The sequence below is a fragment of the Pezoporus occidentalis genome, unplaced genomic scaffold (assembly GCF_034315485.1).
Source record: "Pezoporus occidentalis ecotype Australia unplaced genomic scaffold, CSIRO_AGI_Poc_V1 ctg51, whole genome shotgun sequence".
Lineage (NCBI taxonomy): Eukaryota > Metazoa > Chordata > Aves > Psittaciformes > Psittacidae > Pezoporus > Pezoporus occidentalis.
The window spans coordinates 3484582-3505230 of NW_026915847.1; the positions used below are offsets into that span (position 1 = coordinate 3484582).

Sequence of the window (20649 nt, forward strand, 5' to 3'; positions counted from 1 at the left end):
CAGTTGAAATGAGGCTTGCTATCATTATGAGCAACAGAAATAATATTTAGATATTTGAGGAAAACAGCATAGATATTTCTGTTCAGTGACTACATACATAATTTCATATTAATATATTATTGAGGCATTTTTTGGTGTAGAAAGCAGTGAAATACTCCCTTATTTTACATTAGATAAGCTTCATTTATTTGTGGGGTTATGTGCTATTTACACTGACAGAAGCAAGACCAGAACGTCCACTGGCAGGCTGTAAACACGTAAGATTGTGAATTATGATGGATTTGAAAGCAGTTAGACACCTAATGCAACTGAATCTCCTTGGCAGTTGCCCTCTAACTCTTTAATTATGTTGGGAAAAACATATAACTTAAGGGAGAAATTAGATGAATCATTCAGAGAAAAGTCTGTCTGGAAAATAAGATCTACAGAAGATCAAAAGCACTTCAGTTATTAAAAGAAGACAAGTCTGAGAAGAAACATACTAATAGTCTTCAAACACATAAAATACTGCTACAATCTGATAACAGATAACCTGTTCTTCATTTCCAAGGTAACCGAGGTAAAAAAATACCTAACTTGAACAGCAGCAAGCTAGGTATTATATTCCAGGCTATATAATATTCCTGGCTAGACACGAGAACTTGACCTACAGGTGAGGATACTGGCATATAATCTAGGAAAACTAAAAATAACCTTATGGATCCTTCTTTGTGAAAAAAAGAGGACTAGGTAACCTTTTCCAGTCCATTGCAGACCTTCTTAACTCAGTGATACAGTTACTATGGATTTCCATCTACTATTATTTTCCCTATCACATTATAACATAATTAAGTGGATGTAATGGCAAATATAGGAAAAAAAGTTGTGTTAAACTGAGAAGAGGAAGAAAAAAAACAACAGAAAATCACAAACACTGGCATGAATAAAATGCTTAATTATAGCAACAGTAGGAGATAAGTGACACAAAACAACCTACTGCTTGACTAAAGACAATGTCTCTTCTTAGGGTCAGCATCAAACACTGTGGCAAACCACAGGCAAGTTCCTGGAGCAGAACAAATGCCATTGATTGCTTTGCCCTGGTCACCACTTCTCCCATGCAGTCCTTCAGTGTAATCACCAGGGGATATAGCTGCTCATACCAGTCACCTAGAAAAAGATAAAATATTTGTTCCAAACCAGAAAACTTGCAATTACAATGCTTTTCAGAATGAAAAGAGGGCTGCAGTGGCTGCGTAGATTGTCCTACATTTTAAAACAACTCTGCAACTCTATCCTAACTGCTGCAGTACAGCAAAGGACACCAGAGGTGTTGGAGGTAGAAATCCAGCATACCACCAAGACCGAGGCTAAATCCTTTGCCTGAATCCAACTATAGCCTGAAACAATGACTTTTTAACAGACCTAACCTCTCTGTAAAACTTGCATTAAAGTGTCATAAACAGAGCACACAGGGATACACATGAAAACACATTTAGCACAAGATGAATACTGTGGAGATGAAGATTTCCTATTGTTTCCAGCACTAACAGCTTGTTATCTAAACAGAGTACCACCAAAAAAACAGACGGAAGAGACTATAATTAAGAAAAAGTGAGTGCCAGAAAGCAAAACAAGAATAAACAGGTATCTGGAAGGGTATTATCTGTTTGATATATAGGCTGGAAAAAATATTAACCTTCAGGTCACATTCTTTTTCTTTTTAGCCTCTCTTTAGATTGTTCTCTTTAAATATCTAGATATACTGAACTCTTTTTTTTTTTTTTAGGTACTTCGAGTGGAGAGATTTAGGACTTCTGTCATACGTTTTGCTCTATTAAAATACATGCTAGGAATATCAGAAAACATAAGCCAGTGAAAATGCTTGAAAAACAGGACTCCTTAATATATTACAAATGAAATGAAGTGATGTCTAGGAATGGAGGAAAATCGAAACAGCTTACTCTAACTTGCCTAATTCCCAAGCTGTTCCTGAATTTTCCAGGACTTAATAAAATCATACCTGCATGGTAGTTGCACATAGGTTTGCCTACCTCTCCAAGCTGATCAAATGACAATAAAAAAACCACCCTCCTTCAGAATCTGCATCTGTTTCATTGTTACAGTTCAAAATAAAAGAGAAAACAACACTGCAAAAGAATCTATATAAAAATAGGGAGTGTAACTGACAACACAGTCCATCGCTTACTCATATTTTCTGTAGATTAGTGTAATTACGAATCAATGATAATTAAAATCTGTTCCATTTAAATTGTAATTAGATGGAAGACAACAGTACATTGTTTCAGGTAACATTCTGAGTCAGGCCAATGAAATACTCATTAGTTCTGGAGAAGTTCTTTAGGCAGGAAGACATAGCTGCCTGTTGCAAAGTCAATTTGGCTATGCTCCAGAAAAGTAGCTAAATTAATACAACTGTAGCCAAGAAGACTGGATAGAACTTTGAAAGCCAGGAGAAACTGAAAAAAAAAAGAAAAGAAAAAGTGCAGGAATGAGGAAATAGGAACAAGGACAGAGCAGTCACAGAGAACAACTTGAGTTCCTCTGCAAATAATGTTTTTGTGGTCAGGCAACATGCATTCTAACACAGTCATACATATTTAAATGTGAGTAATACAGACTGAAGAACCACTCGCAGTTATGAAGTTAGAGCCATCATGAACAAAATAGAACATAAGCCATCCCCTATTTCATGCTCCAGCAAAAAGAGGTGATCTTATACATGCCACTGACTAAGACAGCACTTAACACGCCATGTGCCAAGATCTGGTGTACACATTTTAAGGAGACTGCTGAAAAAAACCCGAGAGCTTGCAAGACTTAGAGTAGTTTAATCTCTTTAAAGCCTATCAAAAAGGCTGAGCAGCAACTTGATGTCCCCTCTCCATGAGGAGAAAATAACAAGTACTAACAAGGGAACAAAAGTGAAAGAACAACCAAAGGCCAGAGGCTACTGTGAGACACAGTCAATTTTAGAAATAAGGTAAACAAGAAGGTGTGACATACTGAAAGTCAGACTCGACAGACCAGACAATTTAAACTCTCCTTTTGAGTCTTAAATTATAGCAATTTATTAAATTAATCAATAAATAAATTCCAAGGAAAGCAACTGCAGCAGAACAAGATCAAAAGATGCAACGCCTACTGAACCTGTCAACAGGGCTGTATGTGACTAAAATAGAATTTCTTTTCTGCTTCCAACTTGAGCAAATAATGAAAAAGATCATACCTGGCCACTTTAAAGCAGATCTCAAGGTATTGATAAGTAGACATGTTCTATTTTCATGGGAAAGCAGAGATGGATACAGACATAGCCAAGGATCTCGCAAGTACACTGACAGCCAGGGCAAGAGAGAAAAAGCTGAATTTCTTGAACTAGCTACACTTTGTAAACCTGCTATTACAATTTCAGATTATGTGGGCAGGGCTAAAAACCTTTACTGACACTCTTGTTCATAAAAGAGGGGGTCACATACTGGTCACATAATACTTAGATCTGACTCTACTGAGCTCCCAAACTTAACCAGTCAATCCGCAGTGTATTTCTGCTTCTTTATGAACATAACTTTGTACTTGCCCTTACTGAGCTGTATCCTAGTATTTCAGTGCTCCATTTCATCAAGATCCATTCTAATCCTGCTCCCATGGTGCTTAAAGCCTCTCCCAGCCTTAAGCATCTGCAAATTTTATAAGCATCATTCATATTTAATAAGCTAAGTCAGTAATGAAAATATTGAATAACACCAGACCCAGAACAAATGTAAGTGGATTCTACCTCATATAGCCCTCCAGGTTGGCAGTAAACAACTGATAACCACCTTCTATTATTATTTTCCAAATTATTTTGCACATACCTTTTAGTACCTTCAAGATCATTTTCTCACAAGGCTGTTTTTGGGGAAATTATGTGTCTGGAATACTAACTTACTAAGTAATTTTTGTCAGTAACAGTTGCATTAACAAGGAATCCAAAGATCTGAAATTCTCAAGGCCATTTTTTCATTGAAGGGCATTCATGCTATATATATTAAAAATAAATCCTATTGAGTACTTAAAGTCGCAAAGAATGCAGAGCTTTACTTATACATATATTTTGTTTTGTAGAAAACAATAAAAACTGAAAATTTGTTGGAAACATTACCCTAATGACTGAGGAAAGAGAAATTATTTTATTATAGAATATAAATAGAATTGTACTTGCCAAAAGGAAAGAAGACAAAACTAAAGCCTCTTGTGATTAAGTTATCCATAGCTATCATCCTACTCCTTCCTCACACTGAAAATCCTTGCTCAAAATTAGTAAGGATGTCCAATCCCCAGAAGGTGGAGCTAGTTAGTAAATCTAAGAGAGGGATTGCACTGTTTCTTGAAAACAGAAAATTTATGCACGGACTAGTATATTCCAATGTCTATCCATTAATTTTAAAGCAAGTTTTGTGTGTTAAGTTCAAAATACGAGATATATCTTATGCTGAGACCAGGATCTTAGAAAGGACAACTCTAAAGAGAAATCTATACAGCTGCTCAATCTTCGGTCTGTTAAAAATCACCATATGTCACTTGTTATGCAGAATATCCTGTTGCAAATACTTCAGCAAGAATATAAATCAGGGTCATTCATTAATAATGCACAGAGCTCAAAATATTAATCAGAAGCACTTGCTTAATAGCGAGTACAACAGCTTTTAAGTTGCTCCTTGAAACTGAGAAGCACTGTGAAACTGAAGTTACTGAAACGTAAAAAAACCCTGTATTTTGAAGCTTACAAGAAGATTCAGTAGAATTCAGAAAATAAAACTGTCTTGTATGCAAGGCATCAATATGGAAAATGAATAAAAATAATAAAAAGCTATTATTTGTAAAGGGAGCTTTAAATCCCTGGTCTAAAATCAGGCTTAGACCTAACTTGCCACAACATCGTTGACATGTGAGGATACTGTTTGGGTAAAAGCTACTGCTTACACATCTGAATTTGGGGAGAGATGCAAGATGCCCTACTACTCCTGCTTCATGAGAAAACTGGCAGTCAGCTCAGAATCAACTGCTGCTGTAAAGAAGGTACAGAGGGTCAGCCATGGCTCAGGACCTCTGCTACAGCACAGACTAATGATAGCTTTTCAGAATCACTTTTGTGTTCAACACATTCAAGAACTCACATATTGACACTTCAGGTGACAAATCACAAGGTTTCTGTCCTTGATACCATGGAAAATCTTTTGAAAAAGACTGAAGAGTAAGCATCTCAAAAAAGACATTGGGAACAAGAACAGAAGCAATAAGGAGACTACAGGATAACTGTCAGGTTGCTAAAATTACAAAGGCAGCATGTTAGTGGTGGACTTGGTAGTCCTGAGGTAACAGTTGGACTTTATGAACTTAAAGGTCTCTTCCAAGCTTGCTGATTCTATGTACTGTTTGGAATATCCAACGATGAGTCAAAGCCCATTGATGAAGCAAGGAAACTCAATTCAAAAATTGTTCTAGTCAGCCACTGGAAAGGAAACTAAGGACATAAAAGCCAAACACATTAAAATGGAAAATGGAAGAATGAAATTAAAAGAAGTGGTATCACCACTATGCAGTTAGTGTATGATTAAAACATATGAATATGTGCAGCAAAGCACCAGTAATACTCCACTTTCATTGCTAACAGAGAGCTGCGGAAGGTCAGTTTATGACAGGATTTGCCCTTTTGTTGCCAGAAAACACCCATCAGTCCCATGTTCTCTTAATCAGCATGCCTGTACAGGCAAATGACCTGTTTAGCACCCAGCTAGTCATTTCCATGTGCTAATATTCAAGTTGCAATATGTCAAACTGCATGTTACATTTGATAGAGTTTGGCAGAAAAGCAAGCTTCTGCTCTGTTCAAAGTCAGACCCATTGAAGTGCCTATTAAAATGTGCTGGTAATAAAACAGGAAAAGCTCCGAGGCTTTGGAATTTGACTTCTATCTCCTTCTGCCCTGGCAACAGAGAAAAAAGCCAATTCTGCCACTGCTGTCTGCACCACTTAAAAATCAGTGGAAATCTTTGAAGGATTCAAGTCACCTCAAAATATAAATGGTATGAAGTTAAAAACTGAATACAGAATTAAAAGCAAAAGAAAGCATAACAGAGGGCCGTACAGACATATGGTAATGAATGCAACAGCAGCTACCCACAACTTTTCACTGTAGCTAACCACTTACCCCCCCTTACTACCTGGATATACAAATAATCCATGATAGGATTGAAATAATAGAGCTCAAAGGATGTAATTGAGTTGTCTTAACATCACAGATCGAACATTAGGCAAAATCTGCCCTATGGAAAAAGGCAAACAAAACAAAACAACCAACACAAAACAGCAGTAAACCCCTCAAAGTAGGCAATGTAAACATCATGGTACTATTAATCCACAGTACGAATTTACTCACCTAGGACAGGAACATCCTTCTGACTTTTTTATTTTCTTTCTTGAGAGGCTTAAAAACTGACTTAGTAGAGCTCAAGTATTAAACTTGGCAGCATAGAAAGGTCAGCTTCCTACCCCATATTGCCACTCTGCTCTTGGAGCTCGGTTTAACTTTAGTATGAGAGCTAAGCTCTTTGAAGAAAGAATGAGGTTTTATGCTCATAATTCTGTGGCATTTCTCAAAGGAATACCAAAAATTTGCAAAAGCCTGCATAAGTCTTCCTGGTGTTTCTGCAGTTAATGTAATAGCAGTTGCTTTGCACAGTTTGGGTGTCCAGAAGAACAATCTTGAAATCTTGGGTATTTATTATTCCATTGCAATCATCTGAGACTTTCTATACTGTCACATGGATTAATAGTGAAAATGGAAACCATCTAATGTTACATATACAAGTGTGTCCGCAGCTTCAGTCACAAGGAAAACAGAAAAAAGCAGCAATGACAATAACAGACATTAAGCTAAGGAAATCTAAAATACTCAAAACATAGGAGTAATGGATAAAACTCACTCTAGAAGTGTTGTGCACCTATTTAAAAATTAGTTTGTTGATTCAGTTAAATAGTATTCCTTTCCCTTTACACATTTTTAAGCTTCCTTTATTAGCCAAATTACTTGGAGAAAGCACTGGAATTATATGCTGGGCTACATATAGCCCAGGTTAAGTACTCTATCAAAAAGAGCAGGCTGATACAAAAGTGTGGGGGAAAAGAAAAGAATGTGCAGAAATAGAGCTGAAGTAAAGGCAAGCCTAAGAGAACAGGAAAGAAAAATGTGGGGAAAGCAAAGAGAAGAGAAAGTTTTTCACAAGTCTTTTGTCTCCACAAAAGAAATATCTGCTACTCAAGCGAATACAGACCAAGGGAGAATTCTTCATTTTCCTGACTAAATGGTAACTTACACTAAAAGCTCTTCTTCTGAGGATGCAAACAAAACCAGAACACAGCTTTATTTCACTTTTCTACCAGCACTGCATTAGGAGGGATGAACTGAAAGACAGAAAGGTTGAATCTAGACTTAGAGTCCCCACCAGGTATCAGATTATTCAACAAAAATTAACCCACACATGCCTGCAGCAATGTGGCTATGAACAGATGTTTCCCTTCATTCTAGCTAGGAAATATGGCACCATTTCCCAGGTGCTCTTTGCTACCTCTGCTGAAGGTTACCATTGGTCCATTCATCTGCCCAGCAACATAGTTTATGGTTCCGTAATTCACTTCAGGCAAAATCCAGGTGCAATCACACTGCCAGCTTAAATTGCCCGAGATCATGTGGTGAATTTTGCATGTAGAAAAACAGGGAATACTTGCACAGAGCCAGCGGAGGAATGGCTTGGTGGTAATTCTGATGGTGTGGTACAAGGAGCAGATGGAACCAACAGATTCTTTTAGCAGCACAGCTACACACGGAGACCTGTTAGGGACAGTGTAAGCATAAGAGCAAACTACCATGTTTCACTGGCACCTCTAATGCTGCAGGACATGCTTTCACATTCTGACTCTCATGGAAAAAGAAGAGGCAAAAATAAAAAGGATTTAATGTTGTCAAGTAGTTCTCCGAGACAAACCACTCTGGAGTTGAAACAATAAAAATCCTTCCTCTCCTTTAAAATCCATCTACTCTTCTTGATTTATCCTGCAGAGAAATCATAATCCTGCAACTGATGAAACCACAGCATGTTACCTTGGAAACTGATAACTCAAATTCAGTCTTAAGAATACACTCAAAGGTCAGACTGCATGAAAAGTTAGGCTAAGGAAGGTATAATTCATATTGAAAGGTAAGCATGAGAAAAAAGTGCCACTGATATTTCTGATGACAAAAAGTCCACAGAATAAATGTTTGGGGTTGGGGGTGGTGGAAAAAAGAGAGTAAGATCACATGATGTCAACACTGAGCCTGCAAATATAAACCTATCTTAGGAAGCTCTGAATACATGTTATGAAAACATCTATTGTTACAGGAATATGCTAGTGCATCAAGTTACTGTCATAATGTCTTCTGTCATCTAAAATGAACACGCATGCAGTCTTTTTCATCTTTATCATTGTTATATGGTACAAAAATAAAGTATTGAAACAGTCAGGTTCACTAATATAAGCAAATATTTCATCCTATATTTATGGTGCACTTTTCATTGTTTTGCTCAAACCCTGGGTATTCCCCATTTTTCTTACAAACATCAGTACAATGTTTCTTCAGCTCAACTCCAGCACTGAAGCAGTTTCAGAATCAAAGATCTATCTGTGCCCATATATTTGCACTGTTGATGAAACGTTATGCTCAAATTATGGTATAATATAATTGCAAGATACAACAAGCTTTCTGTATATGTAATGTTTGTGAATTGTACGTAGCATAAAATTGTAATTTGAGAAATATATCTCTGGGTGTAAACACGGTATGACTTTATATCTAGGAAAAAGTTATGAGCCCATACAAACCAGGCTTCGGATGTAAAATGGAGAAGAATTAAGGCAGAATTTATAACCCTAAACTTAGAATCTCAACCTCTATGTAGGTGTTTCACGGTGAGTCTTTAAGGCTTCACATCAAACTTCAGAGAGAGGATGCAGATTAAAAAAGCCCATATAAACTCCCACTCTCATAGAGAAGTCAAGCATGAAAAATTCTGGCACCAAAGGCAATGGTTTTGAAAATCATCAGGCAAGCAATTTTGGATGGTGTGTGCCAAAAACTTGGCTGGCTCTTCAGAAAGTTCCATCCTTTAAGTTAGTCCTATAAAAGAAAGGAATTTTAAAACATCTCCATTTCTCCATGACCTTGAAAGTCCTATAAATTGTCAAAGGCACTGCAAGATGCTCTCATGAAAATATCATTGGGAAATTACGTCTTCCTCATAAAGGAGAACATGAAAACAGTGATCTGCCCCACAAATCTGCAGTTTCCATGTGGCAGAACACTCAGCACAACTCATCAGAAGCACTGATTGTGCTCTCACAGAAGAAAACTTGTACTGATTCAAGAGAAAAGGGAAGCCCCCGAAATGAAGGGGAAAACAAAAAAAAGAGTAATTTATTCCAGTGCTGTAACATCTTGATATTTTTTGTGCCCTTGGCCTGTCAGCTCCACAAGACAACCCAGCTGAATGAAACACATCTATAATTTTCAAACCATTATTCCTTAGCAAGAAGTACTTTTCATTCTATTTGATGACTGCTTATTATAGTACCTAAAAGGAAGTAACTCTTAAGGGGTTTTGGCTTTGTGAGCTAAAAGCTGTAACCAATATTTCATTTGCCTGTGTAGGGTGTGAGCCTGAATCAAAGCTAAGCACATGTTTTTTGTAACTCCAATGGACTGCTTATGTACATTTTATGGATTATACAGAACAACAGAGGACATGTTCAGGGTTGAAGAGAGTGAAGGAAAATCTGTAAACATTCACTTTGCTAAGAGTGGCAAAAAGCATCCAGAAAGAATTATACTAAGTCATTATTTTTTTTCAGACTGGGGAGGGAGAGGGAAATCTGAAGCTCCATAAAATAAAGTAGTTGTGGCATTTGTTTGTTCTACGGAGTTTTTTTGTTTGGTTGGTTGTTGTTTTTTTTTAACTGAAGAGTTGGACTCCCACCAGTATCACTGAGGAGCTGTTTCATTTTATCCAACACACTTGCACATCGCAAAGTCTTGCTGGATTTCAGAATCAGATTTAATCTATGCTTAGAGAAAGCAATATGGAATGTAGCCATAGGATATCAGAAGATTTGGTGACAACGGCCTGTTGTGGATAAAGTTTTCTTCACATCTCATGGCATCACTTTACTTAGCCCTCAGTATTGACACACACTGACACCTGTATTCAGGGAAAAATGAATTTTAGCAAGTCAGAAAACAAAAATCAGTATAACACTTCAGAAAAGTGTAACAGTTTACAGGAGAATGACACAAAGAGAACGTTCACCTTTCTTGTAAGTAAGACACACTCCATTTTTTTTTCTTAAAACAGTATATTCAAGTAAAATCTGAAATGAATTAAACTACATCAACCTTCAAAGGAAAACACTGTTGCTTCAACAGGTTTTCATTGTAGCACAGAAAAAAAAAAAGAAAAAAAAAAAGAGCATAGCAAGAAGTCTGAGCACACAAGGGAACTATAATTTGACAAATAGCCTTCCATCCTTCAAGGCTAGAACTGTGCAAACCTTGCTATCTGCACTCTCATGAAAGATACTACTCACCCTTCTCTATATTGCTTTTCTGTGACTTTTTCCATGTTTATTTACTCTAGTCAGTGATTAAAAAAAACAAAAGCTTGCTTACCACCTGTATGAAACACCTTGCAATCTGCTGCTGAAGGATCATTTTCACCCTCTTTAGTGTTGCTGACGTTGTCTTTTTCAAGTAATCTGTCCACCATGGCAATAACACAGTTTAAACTCTTTCCCACATTGGCCCATACCCTGTCCTGAAAAAGCATAATTATCACTGCACATTACTGAAGAATTAAAAGAAGAGACAATACTAACTTCTTACTAACACCTTGAAGTGGAGATGTGCAAATTACTGTAAGTATTATTGGGAATATTAGGTGTCAGCATATTACTATTTTTCTCATTCTACAGCCTACTACCAACTTAATCTTTTTTCGTGTATTTTTTTTTTCTTGCAGTATAAATGACTGAAGTGAAACTGTTTGGGGTTTTTAGACACTGTAAAACACACATACTTCAAAGTCTACGCTAAAGTGCGTACTAGGTTTCATGCCCAATTACAACAAACTGAACGGTTTGTCTATTTGAAACAATAAAGACAGCAGACATACAAAGCCTTGCCAAATCAAACCTCCTGTGCAACTGCCATTTTTTTGCCATAGTACATGACAACCTCTTTTTGATAATTTAACATACCCTCCATTTTATCACATCAGTTACTCTGTTAAAGTAAATGTAAATAAAATTAAAAGCCTAGAATTAGAAACTTGCTTTCATGACACGTTTATTAGGTAACACAATTTCAATTTTGTTCTTCACCTGTCACACAAACTGCAACCATCATGCTTAACTGAGTTTATAATAAATATGAGAATTACAGATGTAACAGAATGATAGAATGAATTCTGTACAACAGAGAACAAGAGACATAATATGGAGTGAAAGACAAAGCTGTTATGGAACACAGATACAGGAAGGGTCCTTCAGGTGCTGGATGCTGCAGAAATTGAAGCTCTTGTACCTACTTATATGGAGCTGAATAAGAAAAAGGGAACAACCAAGCTGTACAGAAATGAGGCTGTACAGAAGGCTAGCAGTCAGACTAAACCCAGAACATAAAGCCACAGGAAAAAAAAAAACATATACATGTTTTAACACCAAGTCATTCTGAAACTAATGCAGAGCAATCAGTTTGCTTGAAGATTGAAAAATGGGAAGATAATATCACTGCTTTTCTTTCTACTTTATAATAGCCACAAGCATTATGCATATGTAGCCCTTGAGGCAAAAGACAGTAAGAGACAAGGTTAAAGAAAACTTAAACCTGAGAAATACCGTAGTTCCATAAAAATGGTAACGCCTGGAAGTTTGGTGAAGGCAAAGTTAGAACTAAGGCAAAAATTCAAACTAAGATTTCTTTTTAACTACACGCCACACTTCTTAGGCCATTATCCTGACCACAGGAATCTGATCTTTCCCTGTTCCCTCCAACTGAGGCCACACCCCACAACAAGCAGGCATCCTTGTGTCCTGAGGGACACGACATGGGCCTGCAGACTGTTGTACTGTATTTGCTGAATCTGTACAGAAACACAGTTGCTCAGTGTTGCTGCAGCAACGTAATTTCCCTTTCTTCCGTCTGCTAGGGGAGTTTAATCCCAACACAAAGAGTGATGCTTAATGAGCATCTGGAGTTATTGCATAAGTAACACGAATATGAGCCCTTGTTTCATTTTGGAAAGAACACTTTTTTCAAGCCACCTATTAAGCCAACACTGAGAGGATGTCTATAAAATATTCACATAAACATCCCCTGAAGGTTTAGAAGCAAAATGTTGACAGAAAGCTCACCCTTATTATCAAATAGAATCACAGAATAGTTAGGGTTGGAAAGCACCTTAAATACCTGACTGTTTTACATATGGGCATGTGAGATGGAGCAAGAGCCTGTCCTGCAGTCCTTTTTCTCCACAGTGGAGGTTCCTGGGATTAGAAGATATCACTATAGGCAGACAGAAAAAGTAGATGTGTCTACCATTCATCATGACATTATTCTGTTTGCACCAAAGATGGCCACATTTTGCCAAGAATACTGCTGAAATTTTGTAGTTTGGTAAGAACAATTCTCAATTAAAAACACAATTTCCAATCAGTGAAAACCAAGTGACACCCTGTTAGTCTCTGCGATCAGAAATCCATCCATTTAATGTTCTTTGTCATCCCATACTAGTCCCATAATGTTTCCTTTAGCCAAGCACATTTTACACCCATTTTTCACCTTTGTAAGTGGTGTATTTTCAATCCGCCTAAGAACTACCTTACAGGCCACCATTCTGCAGCATGTGCCAGGTTAAAGCACAAAATGACACCCACAGCCTCTCAAATAAACATCCTTGTAAGCCCTCTGTGTGATGTGAGTGATCAGAAGAAAATAAGTCTTATTTCTCAACACACTGAACTACTATGACCCTAGATTCTCAAGTAAGGATGCTTCTTCCCTGATACCAGTTTGTCCACCAGTTGTTGCGGATCTAATTGGATGGTAAGTTTACTACTGTGGAGTGAAAGAACAAGAGAAACAAGGTTTCTTGCTCCTTCTCCTTACAGTTTCAAGATCAAAAGTCAAGCCAGTGACAGGGAAGGTGTAAAGGGCTTCACCCTGCTGGGACAAGGCAACGACACACTGACATCTTTTACTTCTTTCAAATTTTAGAAGCCATTATTGAGTCCCAGCACATGGGGGGGGAGGGGGGGATGTTGCTGGTTAGAAATGGCCACAGATGCACTTCTCTTGTTGCCTGTGGTGTGGCACTGCCAGGCACACATGCATACTCTGAATGATGTCCACGAAAAGCCAGGCCTTGTCATCACAGAAAGCTGATCACTTTTCTTAAGACATTTAAAAATGAACCTGTATAAAGCAAATATCTTAACTAATGTGCATGATTAACCCCCTCCTGTGATGCGGCAGTACTTTGGAACGGAATATACTGCACACAGGTCAGTATGTCAGACCTGTGTCTGAGTACCATGTCAGTAGTTGAACATAACTTACTGGAAACACCATTTTATCTGTTCTTTGTAGCTTCAACTATGTTAAGAAGTCAGTCATAAATGTAAAGCAGAGAAAGCTCCAAATGCAATGTGCCTACCTTTTCTTGTATTATACATGATAACATGCTTTGTTCTTTCCTGCAGGGAAATTCTAGGACAGCAGAAGCAGCTGGCAAGAGGAGAAGAGACTATCTACCCAGAGGCAATCTGAAACTCTCAAGTTAAATATTTTTCCTTCAACAGTAATGCTTTACTATTGCTTATGTGTAGTGCACAATCCATATCACTGTCAGTTACTATGGGATGAATATTTGCACTTGGCATCAAAGAAGAGAGGTACAACACAGTCTTGCTATCCAGAAGGATGCTTTTTGGAAAACACTAGTCCCTCAGCGAAATAGTATCCTGCACAGTTAAGAAATTGGGAGTTACTCCTTACAGATAAATTTGGATGCGAGGGAAGGGGGTAGACCTCACCTACTGCCTTGAATTCACTTTTGTGATAGTTTGTAAGGTAATGAAGTCATTGGAAGTGGATGGAACAGGGTTATCTTTATGTCAAGATTTTTAGCTTGACGCCACTGGTTTAGATTTCAGGCAAAACTAAGATTGAAAATCCAACTGTAAAATGCAGGTCTAGAGCTTAATAATAGAGTGGGAAAAAACAAAACAAAAAAGAAGGATACAGTACCGTGCATACAAGGCAATGTATCTCAAAGTTTTTCCCTTTATAGTTGATTTTCAGAGTAGATTAAGCATTTTTCATACTTCATATGCATTTATTCTTTCTCTTTTCATCATGCTCATAACAATTCGATCATTACAACTACCATTATTCATTACCTAGATTGACAGAAAGAACTGAAAAATAATGGAAGTCTAATCTATCAAATTTAGAAAAAACCAAAATTTCTCTAGTATTTATACTGTCTTAAGTTTGACAATAACTGACTCAATTTAACTCAGAAAATACTTCAGGATACGCTTCAATCAAGCAGGTAATCTCACTAATTCAGCAGAAAAAAATAGATAAACTGTGAACTAATGTGCTTATATGTTTTAAGAGATGAGAATCAAGCACCTGGCAGAAAAAAAATCAAAAATCAATAATGAAATACAGTAAAGCTAGTGTCCCTGCAGAGAAGCTAAATGACAATACTAAACTAAAATACGGCTTGCACAAAAATGCTACTTATCCAATGTAAAATTTCTCCCTTTTATCAAATCTATTGTGATATTTATCTGAATGTTTCAACAGCTGAAAACAAACATTTTGGGTTTCATTTCAAGGAAAGAGCCACCATTCTGGCCCATTGGGTTGTTGAGAAAACATGAAAAAGTTAATTCAAGGCTCTAAAACCAGCAGACAAATAAAAGAATAAGTTATTTATTGTTTAACTCTCATGACTACTTAATGCATGGGGTTAGAGACAATTGTCTTTCTCTAGAAGAAATGTATTCTTCTTCCCTTATTTGTGGTATGGACAAAAATCACAGTTCAGGTGCAAGTTCTGTACCTCATGCAAGTTATTAAAGTTATTAATAATTTACAATAGCAATTAATATGCTGGCATCCTTTATGTTCATGAGAATACAGTAATGAACTGAAAGCATGAGCCTGAACTGAATAAAAATAGCTTGAGTTCAGGGCACATGTAACAAAGCAGCAGATCCATTATGAACACATCCACCAAAATAATTAATTTACAAAATCTCAGCCATATAAATAATAAAAATCTTTGGAAGATATGATAAGAATGTTAAAATCTAAAAGCCATGTGTAATTTTCAATGCAATCTCAGACATCCTAAGACCCCAAGACCCCTAAGAACAGGGTCTAAGGAAAAACAGCTCTTTTCTTGCTGAGAATTAATTCATGTGTATTTAAACTAGTTATATTCAGCCTTTGAAAAAAAAAAAAAGAAAATAATTTTCCTTCATAATAATGTATGCTACTTTAGTTTCCTTAAATCTGCCTAACTAGCAAAAAGAACTTCAGAAGGACCAAAGACTATTTCCCTGTCTGCGCAAAGAGATATTCTGGCCGTTACATGTACAACCAAGGAGCAACACAGAAGCACGCTCTAGTTGGGAAAATTCTTTCGAGTTATTTTTAAATCTGTATTGTATCTGAAAAATAGTTTTTCACAGTTTTGCACCCCTTTCCCCTCCCCCTCCCAATAGTACGTGACAAGGACATTTAGAGCTTGTATCTGTTTATGCTGATTTGGAGGGGTTTAGGATTGAATAGCAGCTAAGAGTTTATGACTACTTACCCACTCCTCTTCATCATATTCAGAATGATGGGGTATAGAGTCCTGTCTTTTAATCTGAGAAGGATGATCCTGATGCTGCAAATCACCCCCCTCTTCGGTACTGTTTTTAGGCATAGCTGGTTTCTTGAGGACACAGCCAGGCCGAGCTGTGTATAGTGCCAAAAGAGCACTTCTGACCAGCTGATCCTTAAATGCATGCACAAATAACTCTGTCTGCAAAAAAAAAAAAAAAAGTATGAATGAGGAGGTTAGACCAAGGAAGGCAACACTGCAACGTAACTATTATAGGACTGAATTACCCTTAGGTAGAGTGGATATTGGTTTCAGGCAGGCCTGAGAGGTAGAAAACAAAGTACAGCTACAGTGAGGAATGATTCAAGGGGCATAGGGATATCATCACATTCTACAATCCCACTGTTCTAAGGATTAAGATAAAAGTACAGTATCTGTCATAGAGATGATTATCTTTGCACACAATCCTATTCTATTCGACTTCAAGAATTTGCCTGCAAGGATGAACCTCTACAAGGATCAGTTCCAAGAGTAACCAGCCACAGCTCAGTAATTTCTGAATAAATGTCACATAAAATGTAATTAACAAATTGAATAAAACCACACCACTCTACACTGCTAAGACCTCAGCACCTGCAAAAGCAGTGTTTCCAGAGAGAAATTTTGGTACCTGTTGGTATCAACGCACCTATCGCGGCAGGTGAAAACACCTGATTTCTAGATTTAGTTCAATTATTTTTAAAGACATGAAACCTTGAAGTAGTTTTTCTAGGCTCTCTGAAGATGTTATTCAATCACTGCATAATTTTTCTAAATCCTTCTTGTTGACTGTGACAGCTGAAAGTTCACTGTATTTTTAAAACCTTCAACCTCTCTGCAGTATTTATCTCCTTTCCACCCCAACAAGAAAAGGAAAATGCTTTCTCCATTTGGCCTTTTAGCATCTCTAGACCCTCTCCATGTAAAAGCATTTTTGCCACCATTCTGCCAGGCATGCTTTTTTTGCTAGTACTGGCTGCCCTTCTGTATGCCTAATCCGCCTCAACTTTTCTTACTTTCCTGCATCTATACGCCCTCAAAAGTTCACTGACATTTAGACCACAATGCTCTAAATAATTGATGGTTTTCTTAAAGCTCTGGCTGCTGGGTTAGGTACCCGCTTGAAAAGTTTCTGCTTCTTTTACTTTCTTTCTTTTTCAGTACTATAGGACAATTTCAGTTTTCTACATTTCCAGCCTCCAAATGGTGCATGCTCAGGGAATTCATAGTTTCTGGGGAATACTGCTAGCAAAACCTAACAACCCTCTATAAAGAAGAAGCAAAGTGAGACTTGGTAGAGTTGCATGGTAACAGCAGAGCTTATCTTCAAGAATCTTCTACAGTATTGTATTGGGAGAATCTAAACTACTGTGCTTGTCTGTCCTTAGAAATGACAACATCATGGCTCTACTGAGATTTTACGCCTCCCTTTCCACTCGAAGTCTGCTTGAGATTGTTTCATGTCTCTGCATCAGGCATGGTAGACTCAAAAGAGCTTTACATTTCAGAAATTTTATGTATTGGACAATTTGAAGTAAGGAATGACTGTAATATATATTAGGTAAATACCTGAAAAGTCTAAGCAATTTAAATTAACGTAAATATTTTATAGGGAAAGTTCATTTTAAGAAGCAAACTGGCATGGAAGCAAACCTCCATTTTTCTATATAGAGACTAAAAGGCTTCTGTAATTAAATTCTGTTCTGGGATTCCATTGGTTTAACAACAATCTACATTTCAGCTGCATTTTCTTTCTGCTACATTTGCAGAACATCACTATTTATAAAATTGTATTGCAATCACAAAACAAGTCTATACAAAGAAATGAAAACTTTGCAATTTCTTTTAGATACTCAACCAAAGAATATTTCTGCAAACAAAGATAGGCATAGCTGGAAAATGAACTTATCAAGCCTTCTGCAAGCTGCAAATTCTGACATATTTGTCGACAGTTAAAGGCTTTCTTAATCAATTAACAGAAAACGTTGATAAAAGGTTAGTCTCAGGAAAACACTATAGCAAATTGCAAATTATACACAGAGAAGTAAAACCATGAGAAAATAAGCTCAATTTAAGAAGCAGCAGTGGAATTATTTGATTTTCCACTTCCAAGCCATGCACCCAGTCTTTCCAACATAAATACTTAGCTGTAATTCACCTTACTGATAGCTCAGACATACTCCCTGCTACCTAATGTTTTTAGAAAGAATTATTCTTTATATCAAGCTTAACGTTATCTTAAAGTGTTATCCTTTTTAATATATTTGAGGAATTTAATCACCAGAAAAATCATTTTTACAATTTCCTCAAATAGCATTTTCACTCCTAAATTTCTAGCAAGTTAAAATGTACGAGAACATTTCTATTTTACATATAAAATAGTATACAAAAGGTAGGAGAGCAGAATTGCCTCACATGCATAAGAATATAGGTAGGCTTCACATAATTCTATTCAGAAGAGCATACCAAACTATCTTAAATGTAAGCAGGGACCCTTTGTTAGTCTTAATTCTCCCATACTGGACCAGATTACATAGATCGGCTATTTTAGAATACTGAGATGATGCTTTGCATTACCTATGAGGGACTCAGCTGCAGCACTGTGTGGTTTCACTCAGTCTGGGGTTTTGAAACTTAGCATTGGCTTTCTCTGAAGCTGTTTCTTGGTCTTTCTTTTCCAAATGAAATACCTCCTTTCTTTTTTACAGGCAGCTGTGCCTCTACACTAGTTTCCTCAGCAAGGGTCCCACCCTTTTTCTCAATTATGTGTCTTTTCCTCAGAGTAAATTTGGGAATAGCCAGGGAAGCAGGTATTCTGTCATTCATGCAGCAGTTGTTCAGAAAACTGGATTCATCTCTTCCAAGCAAAAGGTGGAGGACAGACAGAAACTATGGGCTGTAGGTGGACTACGTCAGGTTAGACTCCTGCTTCCACATCTGGGAACCTGTGCTCCAATACTAACCAGCAATTTAAGCCTGGTCCTGAATAGTTGATACGGACATATATAGCTAAATGACAAAGGATAAAATATCTGTGACTTCTCCAAACTCAATGGATTGTCTTTTTTGGCCCTCTTCTGTGGCCAGACTCTCCAATAGGCCATGGCTCAAACAATGTCAGTATCACAGCAGCCTGCAGCCACTCTGAAGTCATTCAGTCCTCCAGCCCAGGCAGACAAAGGTGGGAAGGGCAAAGCCAGTGGCTATAGCCACAAACAAATTCTTTAGCAACTGGGTCTTGGATCTTCACAACAAACACTTTGTTTGATTTGCTTTATTTTTGTTTGCACATTTCTCCGAACTAAGCACTAACACAGTGGCTCCACTTTTTCTACATGCAGCTAAGAATGGCCTCCTTTGTATGACATGGAAAGGTATGCTATAACTACCACAACACCCACCCCCCACTCTTCCTTGATCTACAGGCTGAATTCTACTTCCCTACATTGTTCTTGACATTCAGTGACTCCAATATTCTCAGAGTTACTGTGGATTTACACATCTGTAACCAAGAGCAATGTTTATCTCCCCCATGGCTCCAATGTAATGCCTTCACAGTATGTGACTGAGTTCAATATTCAGATTTGAAACTCTCCCATTGAAAGATGTACTGCTGGGATAATAGTGCTCAACAGACCACAGGGGTTGCTACTTCCAATAGCTGAAGATATATTGAAATGATTATCGATAGTGTTATTAAGCCATATTGAGATCACATTACAGAAGGTATGGCCCATGAAGCAATGGGAAACTTTTTTCCAACCCCTCTGGTCAGAGCGTAAGATAACATATGTTTAAAAGTACTTCTGACTTCAGCTAATCTATAGTATCACTCTGTGAGACAGGTGGAAAATATTATCGTCCTTAATTTAGAGCTAAAGAAGCTAACATGAGGAAAAGCCTACAGCTACAGCAGAATATAATACAAGAAAGAGAATTAAAATTTGAGACCTCCTGGGGCCAACTTCTCCTTCCAGATTGTATCACCATTTCTGATCATGGTATAATTCTAAACATTAGCTCAAACCTGGCTTAAGCTACCTCCCACAAGCTCAAATTTGAAGTATGAAAGAAAGAGAACTAAAATAACCATTTATCACGCTGCAAAATCATTTAAAATAATCTATTTTTTTTATAAACCCCAGTGTGTGGCCACTAGAGGATAACAGACACACATGAAATTAATTATACTTTCAAATAAAGACAACCTTTATAGTTTTCATTTATTTTCTATACAGAAAATGCTAAATAATATTCTTTTTCTAATAGCAACATTCTGAAGCTTATTTTAGCAGGGCTTATTTAACATTTGCTGATGCTGTGAAAGTCAATTTATTCAGGAAAAAAACCACCAGTAGTTAGAGAGTTGGTTATTCCATTTTCCATTGCAGTGAAGATTTGAATCTTACTTTTTCTGAAAGCATCTTTAAAGAATTCTTCAAGCTGTCTGGAGAATGCTGGCTTGCAGAATTAAGTAGCAGGTCTGCATGGCTTGATATGAGAGGTTGTAGATGATTGATGTTGCTGAGAACTTCTTTTGCCTTGGCTGTGTTTTCAGGTGAATAGTAAATACACTGGTATCCAGTACTGTAATAACAGAGAAAGAGTCACAAAACATCAAAGTCATTTCTGCTAT

General features: G+C 37.2%; 1 protein-coding gene across 11 annotated transcripts in view; it reads right to left on the reverse strand.

Annotated features, from left to right (window-relative positions):
• INPP4B (inositol polyphosphate-4-phosphatase type II B) overlaps positions 1 to 20649 on the reverse strand; it is a 313515-nt gene that overhangs the window by 48591 nt on the left and 244275 nt on the right. For all 11 annotated transcript variants that reach the window (XM_062637265.1, XM_062637263.1, XM_062637270.1 and 8 more), the window contains 4 exons: positions 20423 to 20600; positions 15963 to 16175; positions 10742 to 10886; positions 977 to 1149 (listed from right to left, as the gene is read on the reverse strand). In XM_062637265.1, coding sequence (XP_062493249.1) covers positions 977 to 1149; positions 10742 to 10886; positions 15963 to 16175; positions 20423 to 20600 — 709 coding nt within the window. The remainder of the gene's footprint in view (positions 1 to 976; positions 1150 to 10741; positions 10887 to 15962; positions 16176 to 20422; positions 20601 to 20649) is intronic.